Below are 23,687 nucleotides of genomic sequence, written 5' to 3'. Positions count from 1 at the left end.
CACTTCCGCCGGGTGAGCGTCTGTAGGCGTCGGTGCCGTAAATCGGGCTGTCGGTTTGCCGCATCACGGAAGATGGCGGCCACGGCGGTGAACGGGGTGGCCGGCACCTCGAGCTCGGGGGCTGCGGCGGCCTCGGGCGCAATCCTGCAAGCCGCGGCCGGCATGTACGAGCAGCTCAAGGGAGAGTGGAACCGGAAAAGCCCTAATCTTAGCAAGTGCGGGGAAGAGCTGGGCCGTCTCAAGGTAAGGATCCGCCGGGGTGCTTCGAGGGGTCCAGATCCAACCGAGTTTCAGGCTCAGGGGGAAACCGCGGCGCCGACGGGAGTAAGGCGGACTGGGCTATCTAATAGGGTGAAGGATTCAGAGGAGCCGAAGTGCGGTTTGGAGGCGTGAAGATGTGAGAGGGACCTCGAACGGACTAAATGCGGCCCCACGGTGGGGGGTGATGGAGAGGGTGTTTCTGGCACACCCGAGTGAGAGGTTAAAATTTTGGTGCTTGGAGGCCTAGCTGGTTAGAGTGGTAGGACGGGGCTGTCAGCTTTTGTGATGTAGGGTTCTGGCTGCCACCAAGTGGAAAATGAGGACTGGACAGGGACATGGAAGATGGAGGCTGAGATGATGGGGTTCGTGGTTAAGACCAGGCTAAGTTGGGGTCCGAGAAGTCTGGGGCTTAGGGATAGATCTGTGGAGAGAGGGGCCCAGCTAAGTTGTGAGGGCAGGACTGAAGCTGGGAAAAATACTCTTATAGCACAGGACCTTAATGGGGCTGGGATTGCTTCAGGCCAGGTGGAGGGGGTACAGGTGGGCTGGACCACGTTGCTGAGGGGGGTGTATCTGATAAGGGATGATGTGTGAGCTGGACTATAGGAAGAGATTAGCCCCCTTTCCTCCTTGGTGTAGGTTGAGGGGGGTAGCTTGTCCCAACCCAACAAGTGTGGGAAAGTGTTGCCAAAGAACCAAAGGTGCTAGGTCTCCCCACCCCTTTGATTCCACTGGGTCAGGCATGGAGTGGGTCTCCCCAGCGGGTCTATTAATACTTGTAACATGAAGTCATCCTAAATGAGCCCACATCATGTGTCCAGGCCCTGATCTGATGGCTTTATGAGGACTGACTCCTTTAATACTCATAACAACCTTATGAGTCAGGGATGATGGCTAGCTCCATTTTCTAGGTGGGAAAATGAAGGCCTAGATAAAAATAAATAACTCATACTTAAAGTCCCATCTTCTTTCCTTTCTTCCCCTGTCCTCCTCTTCAGCTGGTTTTGTTGGAGCTCAACTTCCTGCCAACCACAGGGACCAAACTGACCAAGCAGCAGCTCATTCTGGCCCGTGAGTGTCACTGGAGTTGATGAGGGGTTTATGGACTTAGGTCATGGCAGGAATGGTAGCAGTGGTGGTCAAGGTCGGGACCCTGGTCACCTCCTGAGAACTTCCTCTGTTGCCTACAGGTGACATACTGGAGATCGGGGCTCAGTGGAGTATCCTACGCAAGGACATCCCCTCCTTCGAGCGGTACATGGCCCAGCTCAAATGCTACTACTTCGATTACAAGTGAGGATGGACCTAGCCCCTAATTTGGGGTGTGTGTGTGTAGTGGCTTCCCTGGTGGCTCAGTGGTAAAGAATCTGCCTGCCAATACAGGAGGTGGGCAGATCCCTGGGTTGGGAAGATCTCCTGGAGAAGGGAATGACAACTCACTCCTGTATTCTTGCTTGGAAAATCCCATTGACAGAGGAGCCTGGTGGCCTACAGTCCGTGGGATCACAGAGTTGGATGCAGCTGAGCACACAGTAGTGTGTGTGTTGGAGGGGGTGGGTGGTTTACACGGCAGCTTTATATCCTTGTTGCTCTAGCCACTTGGGACGTCTTCCTTCACCTGGGAATTTCCCCTTTGCATAGCTGTGTGCCCAGAAACCTCAGGGTTCGTGGTTGGCCTGGAGGTCCTGAGTCTGGGATTACACCGTCCACTCTCAGTTAACCTCTGGTCTATCTCCTCCTTCACATTCCCATTCTAAATTTCCACTCCCCAGTGTAGCCACCGTCCCGTTTTACCTGCCTTGATCCCAGCCTTGCCCTCTTCCATTCATCCCTCCATGGCAGCTGGTAGGATCTTTGTGACACTAAGATTTGACCATGTTGATTGTCTGCTTAGAACCTGTCATGACTCTCTGTAGCACTCAGGTTTCAGACGAAGCTCTTTCCTGTGGTCTCCAATGGGGTATCATTGGAGAGGGTGCTGACTCCTCTGTCTGTCTGTCTCCCATCCTGGCCTTGTCTCTCCTACTGGACTGTGAGTCTTCTAGAAACAGAAGGGTCTTGGTCATTGCTGTGTCCCAGCACAGCCTAGAATGGAGCCTGGCCCAGAGCAGAGACTCACTGAGTGCACGTTGAATGTGAAACTGAATGGTTTCATAACCGAATCGGGTTTCCATGGAGACTGATGGTTAACAATTTGACAGGAGAAGCTAGAAAAACTGAAATTTGGAGCTATTTTTCCCCCTTCCTGATTATATGATCTTGGGAGGTGGTTTCACCTCTCTAATTCTCAGTTTCCCCCCAGAAGTGAAGGTAATGCTTATTAATATAATCATAGCACTTCTGTGGAATTTGTTGGGGCCAGATACCGTTCTGATCACTGTACCTGGATTAAATAACTTAATCAGTTAACCCTATTTGTTTAACCCACCTCTGTGAGATGGGTACTGTGATGATAACCTGTTTTACAGTTAGGGGAACTGAGGCTTAGTCACTTTACTGGAGTGAGGTCACTTTCTAGGGCCCATATGATTGTGACTTCTTTATGTCTCTTTGAGCCTCAGTTATATGTGAAAATCCAGGAACTAGTGCTCCTCCGAGGAGAGAGCATCGGACAGTCATCAGGGTGGATCCCTGGAGCCTGTGGTGTGGGGAGCTTGGTTGGTACCTAAGCCCTGCTTACCTTGGATTCCCACTCTGGTCCATAGGGAGCAGCTCCCAGAGTCAGCCTACATGCACCAGCTCCTGGGCCTCAACCTCCTCTTCCTGCTGTCCCAGAACCGGGTGGCTGAGTTCCACACAGAGTTGGAGCGGCTGCCTGCCAAGGACATCCAGACCAACGTGTACATCAAACATCCAGTGTCCCTTGAGCAAGTGAGGCTGAGGAAGTGGGAGGGGGGGGCCTGGCTAAAGGGAGCGGTGCAGGGAGAGACACTCGGGAGGGTTTCCTGGAAGACTAGGCAGGGCTCAGCCTGTGGACTCATTTGCTCATTTGTCCAACAAATATTGAGCCCTAGCCATGTACGCAGGCACTTTGGTTGGTTTTCCGACTGTACAGTGAACAGAACAGATCAAATCTCAGATCTTATGAGGTTGACATTCATGTGAGGAAGCAGATAGTAAACAAATGAGTGTGTGTGTGTGTGTGTGTGTGTGTACACATACCAGGGAGGGCTTCCTAGAAGAGGAGGACGCATCTGCATGGGGAATGGTGACTCTGTGGCAGAGAGTGTCCTGGCAGAGTGTAGATTATGGAGGCACTGGGATTACAGTGAGACCTCGGTGGGGATGCCTCTGTGCTGCCTCTTACTCACCGTCTCTTCTTCCCCACCCATCCTCTACAGTACCTGATGGAGGGCAGCTACAACAAGGTATTCCTGGCCAAAGGCAACATTCCTGCTGAGAGCTACACTTTCTTCATCGACATCCTGCTTGACACTATCAGGTGTGTGGCGGGGGGCCAGGGCCCTGCAGAGTGTAGAAAGAACTTGGACTTCAGAGTCAGACAGCTCTGTGTTTGAATCCCATTCGGGCCACTTGTGATCTGGGGAGGCTGGGCACATCAGTTTCCTCTTCTGTGAACTTCAGCTGGTCATGAGATGGTAGTAAGAGCCCTCATCTCACTCTGGGCCCGTGGAATTCGACCCTGAGCATGGGCCTGGTGCCCAGACATTGCTCAGCTCAGCGCTCAGAGACCCTGCTGCCTTTCTCATGGAAGTACTCCTTGAGTCATCTAGCTTCACCTCAGGTCACCTAAACTCTGCAACCTCAGTTTTCTGTTCTTTAGAATAGGGCCACCAAATCCTGCTCACTCCTTGGGGGTTGCTGTGTACACAGGTGGCACTGCATGGGCGGATGGGCATGACGTGTACAAGTCCAAGTGTTCAGGTAGTGTCAGAGTTGGTTCACCCGGGCAAAGTGCCAGATTGAGTTTTCATTCCTCCAGTGACAAAGCTGGGCCCAGAGAGATGCAGGGAGTGAGGAGAGGCAGTTTAGTAGGTTTAGGTTATTTTTAACCCTGAAATATTTCTACTCTTTGCAATGCACAGGGAATATTATGAGTGCCCACATACCTACCACCTGGCCTAAGAGATATTAATAAAATACCTCAAACGGGCATGCTCCTCTTTGTCACTAGTTTTTGCCCAGAGCTACCCCTTCTCCCATTTCAGTGGCTTGATGTCATGCTGGTTTTTACTTCATTGTTGACCTCTTAAAATGGGTACAAAGAACCCCCTTGGGATTGGATCCTGTGGGGAGGGTGTTAGGTGAAGAGATCCCCTTCTGTGAATCTGAGGCTCAGTTTCAGCCAAGCCTGAAGTCCTCGTGGCTAGGAGTGAGAATCTGAGCCTGGGCCCAGGAGTCCCGGAGACCTGAGTGTGTGCCCTGCTCTGGCCCTGGCTTTGCAGCTCTAGTCAAGCTACTCTCCCCTGAGCCCCGAGGGGATAAATGGGGCAGGTAACATATTTCAGCCATAGGTGCTGAACTGAAGGGCCAGGCCTTGTCTGTGCACAGTAATGAGACTCATCTTCCCCCAGGGATGAGATTGCTGGTTGTATCGAGAAGGCCTATGAGAAAATCCTCTTCACTGAGGCCACCCGGATCCTCTTCTTCAACACACCCAAAAAGATGACAGACTACGCCAAGAAGGTGGCTGGAGGTCAAGGGACCATGGGGTGCACTCACTGACAGCAGGGTGGGATGGCCCGGAGGGACACTGGAGCCAGACTCCAGTTGTGTGACCTCAGGCAGGTGGCCAGACTTCTCTAAACTTCCGTTTCCCTGTCTGTAGAAAGGGCTAGGGTTTCTTATGTGGGATGAGCTGAGCCCAGCACCTGGCACCAGCCGGAGGTGGAGGCTTAGTACTTGGTGGTGGTTGTCCTTATGAGAATTCCTTGGAGAGTGCAGCTTTTCCCCACAAGACTCTGGTTCATTGGCTCTGGGGTGTTTGTGTGGGAGCAGGGTCCCTGGAGGTGCTGATGCTTGTGATGGAGCAGCCCTGGTGACTGACAAGGGTCATGATCAGACTGGAATAGGTGAAACTGAACTTGGGTGTTGGGGACAGCTGATATCTAATGATCGTTTACTCTGGGCCAAACATTGTTCTCAGTATTTTTGATTCATTTGAATCCCCACAACAGACCCAAAGAGGTGTGTAATTAGGGTCCCATCTCAAACATGGAGAAATGGGGGCACAGAAAAGTGAAATTACTTGCCCAGGGTTGTGCACGTTAGAGCAGGGTTGGTGAGGAAAGTGAGCCAGAGCCTACATGGGTAAGTGCTGGCTTGGGGGGCTGGGGAGGGTATGTGTGATCACCCCACCCATCTCCCATCTCTTCTTTCTTGCAGCGAGGGTGGGTCCTGGGCCTCAACAACTACTACAGCTTTGCCAGCCAGCAGCAGAAGCCAGAAGATACCACCATCCCTTCCACCGAGCTGGCCAAACAGGTCATCGAGTATGCCCGGCAACTGGAGATGATCGTCTGAGCCCACCAGGCACTGGGGTGGGGCAGGGCTTGCATTATTTAAGGCAGTTGCAGTGCAGAGTTCCCCCTAATAAAGATGGATTGACATTTTCTTTCTTAGGCCCTTGTCGCCCCAGGGGGATTGGTAGGGACATAAGTTCTTATCTCTGAAGAACTTGGAAGTTTGGGGGCCTGAGGAAGTCTGAGATAGCCCTGGGCCAGCCTCTTTCCAGTGGCCGTTGCTCAGAGTCTCCAACACAGATGCCCACTGCAGGGCCCAGTGGCCCTGTGGCCTGGGGGAGGGACAGGCCCCAATAGAGGGACTGTTGCAGCTAGCTGTGGACACTCGGGAAGGCCAGGCCAAGGTACCAGTGTTTCAGAGAAGGGGGCGAAATGTCCTGATATTGACAAATACTTGCAATGAATTAAACCAGTTTTTAAAAATGACATGCTAAATTGACCTCTTTGGAACAAAAGGCACAAGGCCCTGGCCTGGGTGGTCCTTCATTCCCACTCTTCTGAGCCAGTGCTGTGACGTAGGACCTCTGTACCTCCCAGCCTATGTTTCCTGCCCTTGAAGTTCTCAAGGTGTTGAAGGCAGAGTCCAAATTTGACTGGGCCATTTGTGGGATGTGGGATTTTCAAGATTTTCTTTGAGTCAGTTTCCCCAGCTGCATAATGGGAATGATCATTCCTGCTTTTCCGAGTGATTTGCGTTAAACCCTGAGCTTGGCACCAGATCGATTGGTTGGAAATGGGGTTGATTCTATTAAGGGGAATGAGAACGTCTCACCTGTGGGCTCATCAGTGCACATGCTGGATGAACAGAACCTCCCTTATTGATGGTCTAGGTCCAGCTTCCTGTTCCCAGGGTGTGATGTTTCCAGGGAGACCTCTGCCCAACCTCACCCCTCCAACCCTTAGCTGGTGACTGACAGGCATCTCGGCATCTGGATGGTTATTTTATTGTCAGGGAGGGGGAGGCAGAGGGCATTGAGCAGACTGCACTCAGTTGGAATGGGTAGCCTGCAAGTCATAGTGCTCCAGCCCGGCTACCAGGGAGCCGGCCAACTTGATGGTGGCAACCCAGGGTGGCTCACTCAGGTGGTTGGTGGGCGTGCTCAGCCTACAGGGAGGGTAGAATCATCAGAACCTGTGTGGCCAGGCCTTTACCCATTCTAGGCTCCACTTTCTCCATCTGTATAAGAGACCGTGACTGAATATCCCAAAGGGAGTTTAGATCAAGGGCTGTATCTGTGTAATATACTTAGTAGGAAAGAGGGCTGAGAGCTGGTGATAATGGTTCCCCCAACTCCCCCTCCAGGCCCCAGCTGAGCCCCAGAGGTTCCAGGGCAGAGGGTCTCACTGTGACTCAGGACCCGGGGTCCAACAGACCCGGATGATGACCACATTCTGAGATTAAGGGGTGAAGGAGAGGTAACCAGAGGATGCAGTGTCTCCCCTGAATCTGCAGAATCAAGGGTAATCTCTGCAGGGCAAGGACTGGGACATCAGCGCCCTCTGGTGGTCAAAGACTGGAGCGGTCAGGAGTCGAGGGGACTAGGTTTGGGGCTTCCTTTGGAAGCCTGCATTTATAACCATTTGGTTCCAGAAGACCATCATGTCTTCTGTCTCTGAAGAGCTTGGGACATGGTCCTTCTTAATGTCATCGGGGACAGGGTCAAGGCAGTGAATAGGATCCGGCCAGCTGGGACCAGTATCCCTGGTGGCTCCAGAGAGTAACAAGGGAGGTTATCCATCAGAGGTCTGGATACTGAGGGGCTGGGCCAAGGTGTTCTCTGTCTGGGAGCAGCGTGCTATCAAGGCTCCTATTGGTTCTGAAAGATTGGGGTTCAGTTGGGTTTGAGATGCAGCCAAGGGGAGGGTCTAGGGGCAGCTGGGGTCAGGAGGCCAAAAGGTTGAATGGGGCCCTCCGGGAAAGTGAAGTTCTGGACTTGGAGGGGTATCCCCTCCCCTCCCTCCCTGACCTCCCCTCACCAGGCAGACACGTTTCTTGGCAGGCGGCGGTGGCGTGGCTGGTGGCGGCAGTAACACTTGCAGGGACAGGAGTTAAGCACCTGGAAGGGTGGCCAGTGGCGCGCGGCGCCCGAATTAGCTGTCCCCGCCGGAAGAGACCCGCTGCCGCCACTCCCTGCACCACGGCTGTCAGTCACAGTAGTGGCTGTACGTTCGCGGGGACCATCTCCGGGCGCGCCATCCTCACGCGGAACCGCGCGGGCTGCACGGGGACCCTTGTTCCTGCGCGTGCGGGTCTTAACGGGCACGGGCGCGGGCGCGGGTGGTAATGGCTCGTCCACAGTGGGAGCTGGAGCCGGGGATGGGGCCGGGGCCGGGGCCGGGGCTGGGGCCTGGTCGGCAGCCAAGGCGGAGGTCAGAGCGGGAGCCGGGACGGGAGCCGGGGCGGGAGTCACGGCCGACTCCGAGTGGCCCGGGCCCGGGCCCGGGGCGGGCGGGAGCGTCACGGGCAGCGGCGTTGGCTGGAGCACGGGCGGCTGCGGTGTGGGAGGCGGCGCTGGAGGCAGCGTGGGTGGTGGTGTGGGCGGCGGCGGCGGCGGCGGCAGCTCGGGGGGGCCGGGAGGCCCGGGGCGCACAGGCTCGCCATTGGTGGGCGCCGGGAAGATGAACATAGGCGGCGCCAGCAAGGCGGGTGCGGGCCTCCGGGGCCCGGGAGCAGGATGCATCTGCCCTGGAGCAGGCGGTGTGAAGCTCCAGGGCCCTGAGAAAGCGGCTGAGCGCCGTTTGGGTGCCCAGACGCCTCCGCCAGCCCCATTGAAGCGAAAGTGGCGTTCAGGGCCATCAGGAGGGCTCACCCAGTCAAATCTGGGCTTCGAGCCAGGGAAGGTGGTGTAAGGTGGTGGCGGAAAGGTCCGGGCGAGGGACGCAGGCGCCGAGGGGGGTCCAGAACACCCCTCGCCGTCTCCATCTCCGCCCTCTGCTTTCTGAGTTCCCCGAGGGACCTCTCCCGAGGGGCGAGAGGCCCCAGGAGCCAGGGGTCCCTGCTTCAGGACCTCAGCGTAGGAGATGGCGCCCGAGGCGGCGAAGAGTCCGCCGCCGCCGCCGCCGCCGCCCGCGAAAGAGGCTTTAGCGGCTAAAGAACTCGACGCTGCCGCAGGGGGCAGAGGGGGCCCCGACTTGAAGGTGACTTTACACAACAGACTCAGGCCGGGCTCGGAGGCCGCAGGCCTGGCCATTTCGCCCTCGCCTGCTTGGGGAGGTGCCCCGCTGCGGGCCCCGCTGGCCGTCTGGCCCTCGCTGCCGAGTCTTGCCTGGCTTTCTGTAGGGGTTGCGGCGGGTGTGGCCAGAGTAGGAGTGATTCTGCGGTCCGGGGGCTGCCGGTCGGAAGGTGGCGGTAGTGGCGGCTTCCGCGGCTCCAAGGGCGGCGGAGTCGGAGATGGGGCCCTCGGGACAGGGTCGGGGTCCTCTTCGGTTAGTTGCCGGGACGGCGGCGGCAGCGGGCGGAGGCTCGGAGGGTCGCCCTGGCCGCGATGACTCGCCTCCAGCAGACCGCGGATCCGGGGCACCGGAGTGCCCGTGGGTTTTCGCCACTTAGACGGCGCGGGCAGCAGGGTCCCCACGGGGGGAGGGGGTGGTGTGGAGACCGCGGCCGCAGCCGCCTCCTCTGAAGGGGGCGTCACTGGCGAGGGCAGTTCTAAGGTCAGGGGCAGGGGTGAGGGTGAGGCCTGGGGCTCCGGGGGTACCAGGAGTCCCGGGGGCGCGGAGCTGCCAGGGAACAAAACGCCCAGCCCGCGAGCCAGGCGCATGGCCGGGGAGGAGGGGGTCACCTCGGGCTCCACCAGGGATGTCCGGCGGGAGTCAGAGGACCGGTCCGAGGCCTGCTCTTTTCGGGAGCCCCCGCCCGCGGACGGCTCCGACTGCACGTTCCCCATTTCTGACGGAGATCGGGGACTGTGGTCAGAAAAACTTCCGCCAGTCAATCTGCCAGGGCTGTGGGGACCCCCCCGAAGCTGGCTGAACTTGGTCCTGTCCGCCAGCACCGACTCCACCCTTGTTCCTCAAGCCCTACTCAGGCACTGGTTTCTCCCCGCATTCCTGTTCCCTGACTCTTGACGTTCACGCCTTCTTCCTCGTGGCCCCATACAACTAGCTGCTGCTCAGATACTTGGCCCCTCATCCTCTTAGTGTATTAAGGTCCGGTTCCTGTCTCTCTGGCTGGTCCCTCATATCACATCCCTACACTGTGGCCACGTTTCAGGTCTCTAAGCTCCAAGACATAGGTCTTGCCCGCTTCCCTGGTAAACACGCCGGCCGCGACACTCATGATGTCGGCCCCTGTAGCCTATAAGGCCTACAAAGAGTTCAAGCTTCTTTCCCAGGACTTTAACTGGGCTCCTGAGGCCCAAGCCCCGCCCCCGCCCTCTTGTCCCGCCTCCGATTGTCAAAGAACCTGGCCTTCTCAAGTCCCCTCCCACTCCTGCCAGGTCTGGCCCCGCCTCCGCTTAACAATTCCTGGTATTATTGTCAGTCTAACCCCTCAGTCATCACCTCTAACCCTCAGATCCCTCTCTGTGTGTTGATCATTTGGTCCTGTCCTCTTCCCGGCTTTAATCCTAATTTTTTTTTCCCGCTCCCGGTCTAGAGGCAGGCCTCACACTGAGGCCCCACCCCTTTCCCCAAGCTCCTCCTTGGCTCCTCCTTCGCTCGGAGGATGCCACTCACCAACTCCTCCAGCTGACCAAAGTTCAGACCGCGGCCCCCTGGGCCCAGGGCAGGGCGGGGAACGGCCGTAGCAGAAAATAACCGAAAAGAACGTGGGTGCGGGTGAAGGCAAACGGGCGAGACAGCGAGGGAGGACCCCGAGATCTAGGCCCCGCCCCCGAGCTCGAGGCTCCGCCCTCCTGTGAGCCAGCCTAAGCACAGCCCCTTACGAACCTGGATCTCCCTTTGAAATACTCCGGTGTCTTCTTCCCCGCCCCCCAGACCTCGTAGTCCTAGGCCTCATCTCTTTAGAACGTTCTTTCAGCCCCGCCCCTTTACAATGCCCCGCCCCCTCCGTTATTACTTCTCCCGAAGCCCCGCCCATTACGAACTCTGCTACGTAGCTCCTCCCTTTCGGAACTCTCCGTCGTCCGGCCCCTAAAGACAATTTACTTATAAGCTCCGTCCTTCTAAGACCTGGCAACCTCTCTTCCCAAGACCCTCTCCTTCCTCGGGCCGGCCTAGAAGGCCCTTCCTCCGTGGGCCCTCCCCTTCCCTGACGCACGCGCTCGTCCGCGCCTTCGGCGTCCGCACCCTCTCCTCCTCTGAGCCCTCCGACCCCGCCCCCTTGCGAAGGCTCCCTTCTCGCCCCACCCCTTTTCGAACCCAGTCTGGCACCCAGCCCCTCCCATTTAGAACCGCAAACGTAGACCCTCGCCTCTTTAGAATCTTGAGACCAGGCTCCGTCCTGGACCCCTTCTCCATATCCTCAGGGGCCAGTGGCGCGGATGGGTGGGAAAGTAGGGGATCCTCTCTGGATCCTGAGAAAATGCGGGCTGGGGGGCTGTTCGCTACAGTCAGGGCCGGGCTCTAGGACCCAGCGGGCAAGTGCGCCTGCCTCGCGCTTACCCCTCCCCCAAGCCGCCCCCTCCCCCCCCACCCATCTTCCAGGTTCCCCCTCCCTCCCCCTGCGCCCCGGCTCCCGGTGCCCGTCTCTAGCGCCGCCGGAGCCTGCGAGGGAGCCGGAGCGAACAGGAGGAAGAGGAGGAGGAGGAGGCCACGTCGCCACCGCTCGGAGCCCGGCCGGAGCCTCCCAGGCAGGTGCCGAGTGGGGCGAGGGGGCGGGGGCTGACAGACCGCCTGTCACGATGAGGGGGCGGCCAGGACCGCGCTGCGCCTCCTGCCCACCGGGGCGCCCCCCAGACCCTGGCTGGAAGGAAAAGGAGGTGGGGGCCCTGAACTGCGCGGCAGCCATTTGGGGTATCGGTCACCATTTAGGGGGCCTGGACTTCCTCCGAGGACACCCATTCATAAAATTCCGTACTGGACCCTCACCATTGAGGAACTCAGGGGACCACTCCCCCCCCGGGGAACAGCTGTGTGAGGAGCGTAGGGCATCCAGAAATCCCGGCGTCCCATCCCAGTAGGCCCTGGGGAGGACCCCTGCCCTCTTTCTCTGCTTCACCTGTTGTCGGGGGAGGCGGGCGGACAAAGGAAGCAGCGTCACGTGACTGCTCATTCACAAAATCCCATCCCATTGAGAAAAGGGGGCTGGGGGCGCTGCAGCCTCCCCCTCCCCTCCCGAAGGACTGGGGAAACCCGGCAGCCTGCTGGTGGGGGAAGGGGCTAGAGCTCGTTGCTGGGGTCCCTAAGGCCGGTGCTCTAAGGTCCCTGCGCTAGGTGGTAGTGAGGGGTTGGACGCTGATCCCGATTATGGGCGGAGGGCTACGTCCCCAGAGCTGGGGGGCGGGGTAAGATGGTTCTGAAGGATGTTAGGGCGGGGAGGGAAAGGAGGAGGGATCAGTTCCTCCCCCAATCCCTCACCCGGCAATCTCTCCCCCTTGCCTTTCCTCGGCAGGGGCCTGAGGGAGCAGGCTTGATTTTTGTGAATGAAATGTTCTCTGGATGTCTCTCGATCGCCCGTTTCTGGCTTCCTCTGCCTCCATCTCCCTTTCGGCCTGTCTCTGGCCATTTCTGGTTCTCTCCCTGCTCCCTGCCCATCTCCCGTTGCTGGGTGACTCAGTGAGCTTTGCATCCGGTCTCATTCATAAATCCGGGAAGGGGTGGGGGGGGGGGAGGAAGACAGCCTGGGTTTCTCACCCAGTCTGTGGTCTGGGTGGCAGGGTGCGGAGGCAGTGTAGGGGGGACTGGAGCTGAGTTGATGGGCTCTAAGAAAATACATATGCGCAGGCACCCAGCTGTGAGGGGGACGTTGGGTGGGGCTGTGGGTACGTGCTGAGGGAGGAGAAGGAGACAGGGTTGATAGGGGATGAGCAGGAGGAGGAAGGGAAGTGGAAGAGCGAAGCTTTGGGGGTGAGGATGGGGAAGATGGGGAAAGGGAGGCAAGGTGAGTATGGAGAAAAAAGGTAGATATGGAGAAGGAGGTAGGCATGGGAGAAAAGAGATGGCAAGAGGAAGAAAGAAGCCATGCTGGAAGAAGGTGGGCATAAGAGAGGTGACGGGTATGGGCAGAAGGTGGGCATGGGGAAGGAGGTGGGTGTAGAAGGTAAGGGGAGTATGGGTGACTAAGGAGACAGTAGATCGGGCTGTGAGGGATGAAGAGGGGAGGTGAGGGATGGGGAAAAGCTGACTAGGAGAGCAGGAATGACGCTCACTGACCATGTTGTCCCTGTCCCCCTACCTCCTCCAGGTACATGGTTCGGGTCCGAGCCGTGGTGATGGCCCGAGATGACTCCAGTGGGGGCTGGCTGCCTGTGGGGGGCGGGGGCCTGAGCCAGGTGAGCGTATGTCGGGTCCGAGGGGCCAGGCCCGAGGGGGGGGCCCGCCAGGGGCACTACGTCATCCACGGGGAGCGCCTCCGGGACCAGAAAGTGAGCCACCCTGGGGCGTGGGGGTGGGGTGGGGGTGTGGGGAAGTAGGGGGATGGGGCTGGGAATGCAGAGGTGAGGTCAGGTCATCTCCCAGCCAAAATCAAGTCCGGGTGTGGGATGGAGCTGGAAGTGACCCTGTCCTCTGGATGAGAGTGGGGAGTTTGGGGACTATTGGGGGTGTCAAACAGGTCCCGTCCCCTGCCACTGGCCACTGGATGGCCACAGCAGCCTGCTCACAGGTCTTCTTGTCCTGCTCCTGCTCCCTCCCCCAACCTCAGCCTGTTCCACTGGGGCTGGGCTAACACCTGACTCAGATCACATCCCTCCTCGGCTCAGAACCCTCCCCGTGGCTCCATCTTGCTCAGAGATCCTCACCGCGGGAATTTTACACCACCTGCCCCTCTGCCCTAAGTATTTGGAGGCCTTTGCTGGGGGGACCATCTGGAAGTGTCACATAGGGTTTACCATCCTGTTGTGGGTTCAGCAGGAATATTCTGGGCTGTCTGGCATGAAATGGAAAGAGACTGTTGACATTTCAGCTGGGGATGTAGTAGAAAGGTTTGGATTGCTTGAAAAGGCTTGGGGTAAGGGTTGCATTTCAGAGCAGGGGTTGGAAGGAACAGTGTAGGGGGATTTGAAATAGTGTGGAAAAAATACAGTGATGTTGGGCAAGAAGATGGGAGAACATCTAGGGTGTTGACCAGCATTTGAGGGGAAATCTGTGGGATTTTGATTAAAAAAAATTTGGGGGGTAGTATTTGGGGAGATTACTGGGGCATCAGAAGGGGATTAACAATAGCATTTTGAGATGTTCAGTAAAGCTTGGGGAGTACAATTGAGTCAAATGGACAATATTGACTATCAGAAGGAGGTTAATGTTTTTTGAGGCACCCAATAAAATTTGGGATGCCTACTGAGATATCAGAAGGAAGGAGGTGTTAGGAAAATGTAGAGATCAAGGGTTTGGGGGGAAATATTGGAGTATCAGAGGTGTGCTCAATATTGGGGTGTGATCAGGGTTCAAGGGTGCACCAAGATGGGGAAATGAGATTTGTGAGGTGCTCTGGCGGGAAGGGAATGTCTGACCTGGACCTTTCCTGCCTGCCCCCACTTCAGATCACCTTGGAGTGCACCCTGAGGCCAGGCTTGGTTTACAACAAGGTGAATCCCATCTTCCATCACTGGAGCCTGGGTGACTGCAAGTTTGGGCTGACGTTTCAGAGCCCGGCCGAGGCAGATGAGTTTCAGAAGAGCCTGCTGGCAGCGCTGGCTGCTCTGGGTCGAGGTGAGTGGTGCAGGGGGTAGGGGCTGGAGCCTGGGCTGGGGTGAGTGGGGGGTGGGAGAAGCTTGGCCCTGAGAACTCACTGCTCTGCCTCTCTCCCTACCCCAGGCTCACTCACCCCCTCCTCCTCCTCCTCTTCCTCCTCCCCTTCCCAGGACACTGCAGAGACCCCCTGCCCTCTGACGGTGAGTCTCCTGGGTGCAATGCTGCCGGGAGGGCAGGGGGCTATTTCTATTCTGCAAACATTCTTGAGCACCTACTGTGTATCTGGAACCAAGCCACGTGCTGGGGACACAAATTTGGGCCGAAAATTAGTGTCAATTTCAATCCCAATGATTTTAGTTTTTCTATTCTATCATGATTTACCCATTCATCCAAGGGTATTTATTGAACACCTTCCATAAGAAGTGTTTTAAGCACTGGGGATACATCAGTGAACAGAATAAAGTCCCTTTCCTCGTGGAGCTTCTATTCTAGTGTGGAAAGGCAGAAAATTTTTTTAAGGTACACTATAAAAATGAATAAATATTAAAAGTAAATAGATGAATAAATCAATGGGAAATCCAACCTTCTAGTTACTCAAGATACAAACCTTGGAGTCATCCTTGACTCCTTTCCTTTTTAAATGCCCCCTCATCTAGTCTGTCAGCACATATTGGCTCCACTTTCTTTTTTTAAAAAATTTGGCTTCACCTCACAGCACACAAGATCTTAGTTCCCCAACCAGGGATGGAACTTGGGCCCGTCAGTGAAAGCGCCAAGTCCTAACCACTGGGACCTCCAGGGAATTCCCTGGCTCTACTTTCAAAATGATCAGACTGTGCCTCCAACCTGGTGACTATTCAACCTCATCTCCCAACTGGACCATTTCATCAGCTGCTCATCATCAACTGTCCCCCTCCTCCATCTCCTTCCCCCCCGACACAGCCAGAGGGACCCTATTGACATCTAAGTCTGATCACAAATATCCTCCACTTAGAGCCCTACCAGGGCTCCATCTCACTCCTGGTAAAGGACAAAGTCCTCACAGAGGCACAAAAGACCCCACACCAGCTGGCCCCCTATTACTCTCCCTCATGGTCACTAGGCTCCAGCCACATTGGCCTCCTCACTGTTATGCCGAAAGGGAAGACAGATTCCTGTCTCAGGGCTTTTGCACTGGCTGGTCCTCTTGTCTCGGAACATTCCCAAATTTCCACATGGCTTATTCTCTTATTTCCTTCAGGGCTTTACACACATAGTCTCCTCAATGAGGCCCTTCCTGTTGTTATTCAGTTGCTAAGTTGCATCTGACTCTTTGCAAACCCATAGACTGTATCCCGCCAGGTTCTTCTGTCCATGGGATTTCCAGGCAAGAATACTGGAGTGGGTTGCCATTTCCTCCTCCAGGGGATCTTCCCAACCCAGGGATCAAACCCAGTCTCCTGCGTTGGCAGGTGCATTCTTTACCATTGAGCTATCAGGGAAGCCCTGAGGCCCTCCCTGAGTAACCTGTTTAAAACTGCAGTCTCCTAATGCTCCTTATCTTGTTCTTTCCCCCATCTTCTAAGATAGTTTTATTTCCTCTTCCAATAGACAATTTTCTTATTTATGACTTTACTATCCATCTCCCATGCTAGAATGTCTGCTCCAGGAGGGCAAGGATCTTTTGTTGCTTTCTTGCTGAATCTTCAATGCTTAAAACAGTGCCTGGTAGACAGTTAAGTGTTCAGTAAATATGTGTTGAATAAATTGATTGAATGAATAAATGCACATAATGTCGGATTCGATTTGGCCCTTGCTGGGAACAGTGGGAATGTCTCAAGAACACGTTGAGGAACAAACCTGTTTCCCTGGGCAGAAAGGGGGGTTTCCCAGTATAATGGGAGATGAAGAGGGGTCTACAAAAGTCACACAGACAGATCCCATTTATTGAGTGCTTTCTCAGGAAAGATGCTGTGCTGTCTGTGCTCCATCTCATATCCTCCCAATGGCCTTTGCGAGCCTGGCAAGTCATGGGTGCTCAACGAATGTTTATTGAGGATAGTAATCTGTTGAGGTAGGAATGATTCCCAAGTCACAGAAAGGAATGGAGGGTCTGAGAAGTGATGTTTCAGCTTGTAAAGGACAGAGCTTGGTTTGGACGGGAAGGAAGACATTCTAGGTGGGTGGAACTACCCCACTAAAGGTGTGGTGGTAGGCAGGAGGCAGGAAGGCAGCTGATGACCAAGGGACAGGGGTTCTGAGACGGGAGAGTGATTTGATGTTCTGTAGGTTGGTGAGCTGAGCAGATAAGAAAAGGAAGTCCAATAACCATAACCATTTCCAGCTCTTCCTGTACTTCAGGCATGTTTATGCCCTTTACAGTGGGTCCTAACCACATCCTTATGAATAGACAATATTATGATCCCCATTTTACAGAGGAGGAAAACTGAGGCTCAAAGAGCTGAGCTCACTTGCCGGAGGTCACACAAGCAGTCAGTGGCATTGCTGGGGCTTGAACCCAGGTCTGTCTGGCCACAGAGCCCTCGCTCGCAATGGGAGGGGGTCTATATAAGGGCATCGGCTGTGCCAGAGGTCCCGGCTCTGAGGCCGCCAATCTCCCCCAGTCCCACGTGGACAGCGACTCCTCCTCCAGTCACAGCCACCAGGAGACGCCTCCCAGCGCAACAGCGGCCCCCATCGTCACGGTGGAGTCAGCTTCCGGCTTCGGGCCGGCCACGCCCCCCCAGCGCCGCCACTCATCAGCTCAGGTGGGGCTCCCGGGGAAAGGGGGCCGGGCGCCGGGGTCCCGAAGTGGGCGGGAGCTGAGGCCGCAAAGGGGCAAGAAACCACAGATTCTAAGGGATGGCTGACCTGTCTTGTGGCGAGGGAGCTTAGGCCTGGGTTTCTGGGAAGATTGAGTGAGGACTTCCCGCACGTCTCCTGCGCTCTTGGAGACTGGAATGCTCTGAATTCCAGAGGGGTTTAGGGGACGACTTGGACAATGAATATATATTAGGGGGTTAGGGTACTCATGGAAGGAGTTCTTTAGTACTTAACTCACGAGGAGTGAGACTCAATATCCAAGGGGTAAAAGGGACCTGGTGACCAGACTCCTGCTGGAGAAGGAGAAGATGGACGGGGTCCAGGACTCTTGAATCTGAGAAGGGCTGGCTACAGGAATCCTGGATCTTGAGAGAGGACAGGACTGAGAGCCTGGCCCACTGGGTCCTTAAATTTGGGCTTGTGCTTGAAGTCTTCTGTCTGTCCCTGGGAGTGGAGTGGGCTGAGGACTTAGAAGTTCGGGACCCCAGGCAATCAGGATCCCAGAACAGGATGCTAAAATAAATGAGGCCTGTGGCTGGGTCTTTGGATTCTCGGGTCTTCTAAGGCCGGGATGGATTGTGGTGGCATGTGGGGGATCACAGAGCCCGTTAACCTGTTCTCCTGTATCTTGGTCCCGCAGAGCTACCCTCCGCTCCTACCGTTCACGGGGATTCCGGAGCCTTCAGAGCCCCTGGCTGGGGCCGGGGGCCCGGGCTGGGGCGGCCGCGGCTATGAGGATTACCGGCGCGCGGGGCCGCCCGCGCCCCTCGCCCTGTCCACCTGCGTCGTGCGCTTCGCCAAGACCGGCGCTTTGAGGGGCGCAGCCCTAGGGCCCCCCGCAGTCCTACCCACCCCTCTCACCGAGGCTGCGCCTCCAGCACCCCCGGCTCGCCCACCCCCAGGCCCCGGCCCGGCCCCTGCGCCAGCCAAGGCCTCCCCGGAGGCGGAGGAGGCGGCGCGCTGCGTGCATTGCCGTGCGCTCTTCCGCCGTCGCGCTGATGGTCGTGGCGGCCGCTGCGCCGAGGCCCCGGACCCGGGTCGCCTGCTTGTGCGCCGTCTCAGCTGCCTGTGGTGCGCCGAGAGTTTGCTCTACCACTGCCTGTCGGATGCCGAGGGCGACTTCTCGGACCCGTGCGCCTGCGAGCCGGGCCATCCGCGCCCCGCCGCGCGCTGGGCCGCGCTGGCCGCGCTCTCGCTCGCCGTACCCTGCCTCTGCTGCTACGCGCCCCTGCGTGCATGCCACTGGGTTGCGGCGCGGTGCGGCTGCGCCGGCTGCGGAGGTCGCCACGAAGAGGCTGCGCGGTGAGGACGGCCTGATGGGTCCGGTAGCCGGACCGAGGACCCAAAATTGAGGGTCCAGGACCCCGGACTCCGTTCGGACCCCAATCCCAAACCTAGGCACACCCGGAACTTGGAGCTTGAGTTTGGATTGAGAGACCCCAGACCTGGAACCTGGACCCCAAGTGTAGGACGGAGAGACCCCAGAACCAGCTTCTTTGGGATGTCTGTCCAAGAGGTTCCAGGGACCCTGAGTTCTGGCTTCCCCATTCTCCACCCCCCTACCCTGACCTAGACTAAGGAGATTCCAAGGATCCCCAGACCCTTCACCCCAGGCAGCCTGGGAGCACATGGATCCCTGAGAGCAGGGCTCATCCTGACTCCCTGTTCAAATTACCAACCTAGACCCCCGTCATGCCTGGCACCATGAACCATGAGATTACAGCCCCAGAATTAGGAGTGGCCAGAACCTGACCCTACCGGTATACAGTTACTCCCAGATCTTAAATCATAGTACCTGGAATCACCCCCCAATGATTCTTGAATGCACCTAAAACCTGGGGCACCTGTATCTAAGATGTTCTTGTAGCCCCAGGACTTCTTAGACACCAAATCCTCTTAAGATGCCCTGAGTCCTTGGATGTGCTCAAATGGCTGTTCTCTCACCCAAATGACTTGGGAGATCCACCTCAGAGCCCTCCTTCCCCTGTGCACACGGCCCAAGACCCAGAAGTCAGACTCCGAGATGCTCTGTGAGCCAAGGATCAAAGACCTCTGTAGACCCACCCATCCCAAGCTGGTGTTCCCAGGAATTTTCAATTCCATATATAGAACTCTGAAGTCCTATATATGTAGGACTGATGTAGGATTGAAGGCCACCAGTACCTCAGGGTCTAAGACATGGGTCCCAACCCCTCAGATACCCTTCTTCCAAACCTCCTTGGACTCGGATTTCAAGCCCCAGATCATCCTGGAATCTTCAGCTTCTTTGTACCCACATATTCCCAGTCCCCAAAAGGCTAGGAGCCCAGTTCCCAGAAGATGGGACATTCATGGCAACTCAGACCTCTGACCCCTTGCCCCTGAGTGCTTTAGGAGCACTCAATCCAAGACCCTGAGGTGCCCCTGACCCTCCAAATTCAGAACTCAAACCTACACAGTATTGGGATTGTCCCTGACCCAAGACCTTGGTCCCTCCATGCCAGAGACAAATCAGGTGCCCTGGGACTTTCACACCTTCAGATCCCAGATTTTTTTTGGATTCCAACCTCTCTAGCCTGGTATGTCCCAGGCCCAACTTGTGCATCTACTGAGACCTGCTGCCCATTGAATCCTGCTGTCCACAGACCCCTGAAACCCCAAGGTCCCAGACTCTCAGAATTCTAGTCCCAAGGGCCCTGGCCCAAGCTCTCAGTATCATACAGAACTAACTACCCCTTTAACCCTAAAGGGCGGGGGAAAAACATTTTGAGCTAATGTTCCTGGATTCCAGGACCAACCAAGATCTCCCCTGCTCCCCTATCTAGGACCTAGCTTTGCCATAGATGAGTGTGCAGGCTGTTCACTAAACAAAGCCTCACAGCCAAGGCTGTGAGCAGGGCTGGCCATGCTGTGCCCTCCAAGGAAGGTGTGCATTTGTGTAAGTTGCACAAAGGCAACTAGATATGGCTCTATTGGCACAAATGCCCATGGGTGCACACTCACACCTACACACACCCACACCCACACACTTCCCAGCCTTGCAGACTCTCTCCCAAGCCCAACCTTGAGTCCTAGCCTTAGTCCAAGCCTTTCATGTTCTGCCCCTCTGTTAACCCCTTCACTTCCATCTCAGAGTTGGGGGTTGTTTTGGAAAGTTTGAAAGCCTGGTTCATGGCCTTCTGAGACTCGACTCCTGGGGAAAGGGGATTCCAAGATCTCTTTCTCTTCAGTGGAATGGGACTTCTAGTGTACCATGGATCTGACAGCCTGCATGGGGGAGATCACGGTCTTGGAGCAACACAATCTCAATGTTGTATGGGCTTGGGACCTACATCTGGTCCTAGGCATCTTGAAGTGTGCACTTACCTTTCCTCATTACCCAGACCTGGATGGCCTTGTGGGGGTTCAAGGGATAGGTCAAGGGGGCCAGAGGGATGGATCCTCCTGTCACTTCCTTTAAATTATTAACTATTTATTACATCCGGAACCTGTGAGATTCAGCTCTCTCAACCAGACCCTGGGATGGGTGAGAGAAAAGAGGGGTGTCCCTCCCACCCCCACTCTGCCCAGCTCTCATCAGTGTCAGACCCACCAGAGCTGAGGGCGGAGGGGCTGGGGCAGCCTGGGTCCCCATCCCCCTCTCTGTGCCTCGGTCTCCTCCCTTCCGTGGTGGGCGGGGGGATGCTCCATTCTTAACCTACCTCGTTTTGGGGAGGGGTGGGACGGGGGACCAGAGTGCTGTAAGGTGCTGTGGGATCTGTGGATGAAGTGGTGGGGGCTGGGGGAAGGTTCCCTGGCTCCCACCTCCCAGCACCGCCTCTCCCAGGTCTCCCAGTCCTGCTCCCTGCTAATACCCACCTCTGATCCATGATTACTCTTCATCACCCCTAAATCAGGGGTGCATGGAGGGATGACCCTGGGAGCCAGGAAGACCTCAAACCCTGGAGCCCCCAGGCCCAATTTCCCAGCTGCTTGCCCCTCAGATTGGATGCTTGGCCCCCAGGCTTGGGGGAGGCACCTCGACATTTATCTTCCTGATCTTGATTCTAAGCCAGTCTGTGACCTCAATATTGTTATCAGTGCAGGCTGAAGTAGTGGGGGAGGATGGGGGCCGAAGACCAGCCTTGTCATCGGGGGAGGGGGCATGAGATATCGGCTCCAAGAAATGTCTGTGACAAAGTCTCAGCCTGTGTTCTTTATTTGCATTGATGCATCCCATCCGCTTATCTTCCTGAGCCACCAGACCAGACAAATCCTTCTTTCCCCTACTCATCCTTTAGTCCCAAGCAGACCCTCGGGCTGAATTTTATACATCCAATCACTCCACAAGTACATTTACTGAACACTTGCTATATACCAAGCCCTGTTCTAGGTGCTGGGGATAAAACAGTGAACAGAAAAATTCATTCCCACAAGGAACTTATGAACTTTATAGTGAAGGAGACAACATGTGAAGGAAATAACATATAGTGGAGATAACATGTTAGAAATGATATATGCATGCATGCTGAGTTGCTTCGGTCACGTCCAACTCTTTGACTCTTTGTGACCCTATGGACTGTAGACCATCAGGCTCCTCTGTCCATGGAATTCTCCAGGCAAGAATACTGGAGTGGGTTGCCATGATCTTCTCCAGGGGATCTTCCCAACCCAGGGACTGAACCTGTGTTTCTTATGTCTCCTGCATAGGCAGGTGGGTTCTTTACCACTAAGAAATGATATACCCTATAAAGAAAAAATAAAGTGAAGATGGGGGATACAGACAGTTATTGTCATGGTGGTCAGGGAGGCCCCATGGAGGAGGATGGCATTTAAATATAGCCCTGAAGGTGAGGGAGTCCCGGGGCTGTCTGTAGGAAGAGCATTCCAGGTAAAAAGGACAGTTGTGCAAGGCCCTGAGTGAGGAGCATGTCTGGTAAGTCTGAGGGATGTCAAGGGAGCTGGAGAGGGGAGGAGCAAGAACAGGAGGGTGCTTAGGAGATAGAAAGGTGAAAGAAGGGGAAAAGGTGACAGGGAAGATCTCTGGGACCTTGCAAGCCATTGCATGGACTTTGCTGTTCACCCTGAGTGACATGAAGCTATAGGAGTCTCCAAGGCTTGGAGCTTCTATGTCACAGCAGGTGTGACCTGACTCAGTTATTCACAAGTTCCTTTTGGCTGCCTGTGGGGACAGATCCTGGTGGGCTGGTGGGTGGGGGGAGGCTTGAAGACAGGGAGGAGGTTGCTAGGATGGTCCAGGGGGAGACAGTGGTGCACAGGACCAGGGTGAGGGGAGTGGAGGCCAGGAGAAGTGGGAAAGATAGTGGATCTGTTTTGAAGGTCAAGTTCAATTTAGATATGAAAGTGAAAGTCTTAGCTGCTTAGTTGTCAAGTCATTATCCTGCTTTCTTTATCCTAAGAGGTGGTGGTTGTTTAGTCACTGAGTTGTGTCTAATTCTTTGTGACCCAGTGGATTGTAGCCCACCAGGCTCCTCTGTCCATGGGATTTCCCAGGCAAGAGTATTGGAGTGGGTTGCCATTCCCTTCTCCAGGGGATCTTCCCAACCCAGGGATCAAGCCCAGGTCTCCCAAATTGCAGGCAGATTCTTTTTTTTTTTCCCATTTATTTTTATTAGTTGGAGGCTAATTACATCATTGCAGTGGTTTTTGTCATACATTGAAATGAATTAGCCATGGATTTACATGTATTCCCCATCCCGGTCCCCCCTCCCACCTCCCTTTCCACCCGATCCCTCTGGGTCTTCCCAGTGCACCAGGCCCGAGCACTTGTCTCATGCACCCAACCTGGGCTGGTGGTCTGTTTCACCCTAGATAATATACATGTTTCGATGCTGTTCTCTTGAAACATCCCACCCTCTGCAGGCAGATTCTTTACCATCTAAAGCACCAGGGAAGCTCAATTTAGATAAGGAGTACACCATAAAAAGAAGAGTCAAGGTTATGACTCCATGGCTTTGGTCTGAACAATTTTTAATATTTTATTAAGGTCAACAACTGCTGCCAGCCATGGAGTAGACAGGACTATGGAGGAACCAAATTAAGGGCAGACTCTCCCCCTAAGCAGAGAAGGCAATGGCACTCCACTCCAGTACTCTTGCCTGGAAGAATCCCATGGACAGAGGAACCTGGTAGGCTGTGGTCCATGGGGTCGCTAGGAGTTGGACACAACTGAGCGACTTCACTTTCACACATTGGAGAAGGAAGTGGCAACCCACTCCAGTGTTCTTGCCTGGAGAATCCCAGGGACAGGGGAGCCTGGTGGGCTGATGTCTATGAGGTTGCACAGAGTCGGACACAACTGAAGTGACTTGGCAGCTCCCCCTAAGAATCAGGTTCTGGCTCTTTTTCTCCTCAGAGTCTCTACTTCCAGTCTATTCTCACTCCCAGTAGAACTATCTAGAAACTACT

General features: G+C 55.6%; 3 protein-coding genes across 14 annotated transcripts; 2 read left to right on the top strand and 1 right to left on the bottom strand.

Annotated features, from left to right (window-relative positions):
• On the top strand, positions 1-6,170 carry PSMD8 (proteasome 26S subunit, non-ATPase 8). Its single transcript, XM_020881628.2, has 7 exons — positions 1-243; positions 1,260-1,332; positions 1,452-1,554; positions 2,967-3,132; positions 3,603-3,703; positions 4,797-4,908; positions 5,608-6,170. Exons 1-7 carry the CDS (start codon positions 73-75, stop codon positions 5,743-5,745), a joined length of 864 nt encoding a protein of 287 aa, XP_020737287.1. The 5' UTR covers positions 1-72; the 3' UTR covers positions 5,746-6,170.
• Positions 6,171-6,666: 496 nt separating this feature from the next.
• GGN (gametogenetin) lies at positions 6,667-11,016 on the bottom strand. Of its 7 annotated transcripts, none has more exons than XM_070450926.1 (3): positions 10,635-11,016; positions 7,722-9,633; positions 6,667-6,921 (listed from the first exon to the last, which is right to left on the bottom strand). In XM_070450926.1, coding segments are annotated over exons 1-3 (2,064 nt in total). In that variant the 5' UTR covers positions 10,786-11,016; the 3' UTR covers positions 6,667-6,920. The 7 variants fall into 7 exon arrangements, with proteins under 7 accessions (XP_070307027.1, XP_020737309.2, XP_070307029.1 ...); XM_020881650.2 differs by having other exon boundaries at positions 6,667-6,849; XM_070450928.1 differs by having other exon boundaries at positions 6,667-6,849; positions 7,802-9,633.
• SPRED3 (sprouty related EVH1 domain containing 3) lies at positions 10,979-21,464 on the top strand. Of its 6 annotated transcripts, none has more exons than XM_070450936.1 (6): positions 11,401-11,497; positions 13,051-13,231; positions 14,348-14,516; positions 14,622-14,698; positions 17,102-17,245; positions 17,941-21,464. In XM_070450936.1, the coding sequence occupies exons 2-6, from the start codon at positions 13,055-13,057 to the stop codon at positions 18,604-18,606; spliced, it is 1,233 nt and encodes a 410-aa protein (XP_070307037.1). In that variant the 5' UTR covers positions 11,401-11,497; positions 13,051-13,054; the 3' UTR covers positions 18,607-21,464. The 6 variants fall into 6 exon arrangements, with proteins under 6 accessions (XP_070307035.1, XP_070307037.1, XP_020737308.2 ...); XM_020881649.2 differs by having other exon boundaries at positions 11,423-11,501; XM_070450932.1 differs by lacking the exon at positions 11,401-11,497 and adding an exon at positions 12,170-12,422.
• The last annotated feature ends 2,223 nt before the right edge of the window (positions 21,465-23,687 follow it).

This window comes from Odocoileus virginianus, chromosome 20 (genome assembly GCF_023699985.2).
Source record: "Odocoileus virginianus isolate 20LAN1187 ecotype Illinois chromosome 20, Ovbor_1.2, whole genome shotgun sequence".
Classification (NCBI taxonomy): Eukaryota; Metazoa; Chordata; class Mammalia; order Artiodactyla; family Cervidae; genus Odocoileus; species Odocoileus virginianus.
Note: the sequence above shows the minus strand (reverse complement) of the source record. Positions and strands in the feature narration are given on the sequence as shown.

Coding starts and splice junctions, on each gene's coding strand:
- PSMD8 (XM_020881628.2), top strand. CDS start 73: ATGGCGGCCACGGCGGTGAACGGGGTGGCCGGCACCTCGAGCTCGGGG. Junction 3,133..3,602: donor ATCCAGTGTCCCTTGAGCAA/GTGAGGCTGAGG, acceptor CATCCTCTACAG/TACCTGATGGAGGGCAGCTA. Junction 4,909..5,607: donor TGACAGACTACGCCAAGAAG/GTGGCTGGAGGT, acceptor TCTTTCTTGCAG/CGAGGGTGGGTCCTGGGCCT.
- GGN (XM_020881650.2), bottom strand. CDS start 10,785: ATGGGCGGGGCTTCGGGAGAAGTAATAACGGAGGGGGCGGGGCATTGT. Junction 9,634..10,634: donor TATTTCAAAGGGAGATCCAG/GTTCGTAAGGGG, acceptor GATCTCCGTCAG/AAATGGGGAACGTGCAGTCG. Junction 6,850..7,721: donor CCAAGAAACGTGTCTGCCTG/GTGAGGGGAGGT, acceptor CCCTCCCTGTAG/GCTGAGCACGCCCACCAACC.
- SPRED3 (XM_070450934.1), top strand. CDS start 11,189: ATGGGTGGGAAAGTAGGGGATCCTCTCTGGATCCTGAGAAAATGCGGG. Junction 11,498..14,347: donor GCCCGGCCGGAGCCTCCCAG/GCAGGTGCCGAG, acceptor CCCCCACTTCAG/ATCACCTTGGAGTGCACCCT. Junction 14,699..17,101: donor AGACCCCCTGCCCTCTGACG/GTGAGTCTCCTG, acceptor AATCTCCCCCAG/TCCCACGTGGACAGCGACTC.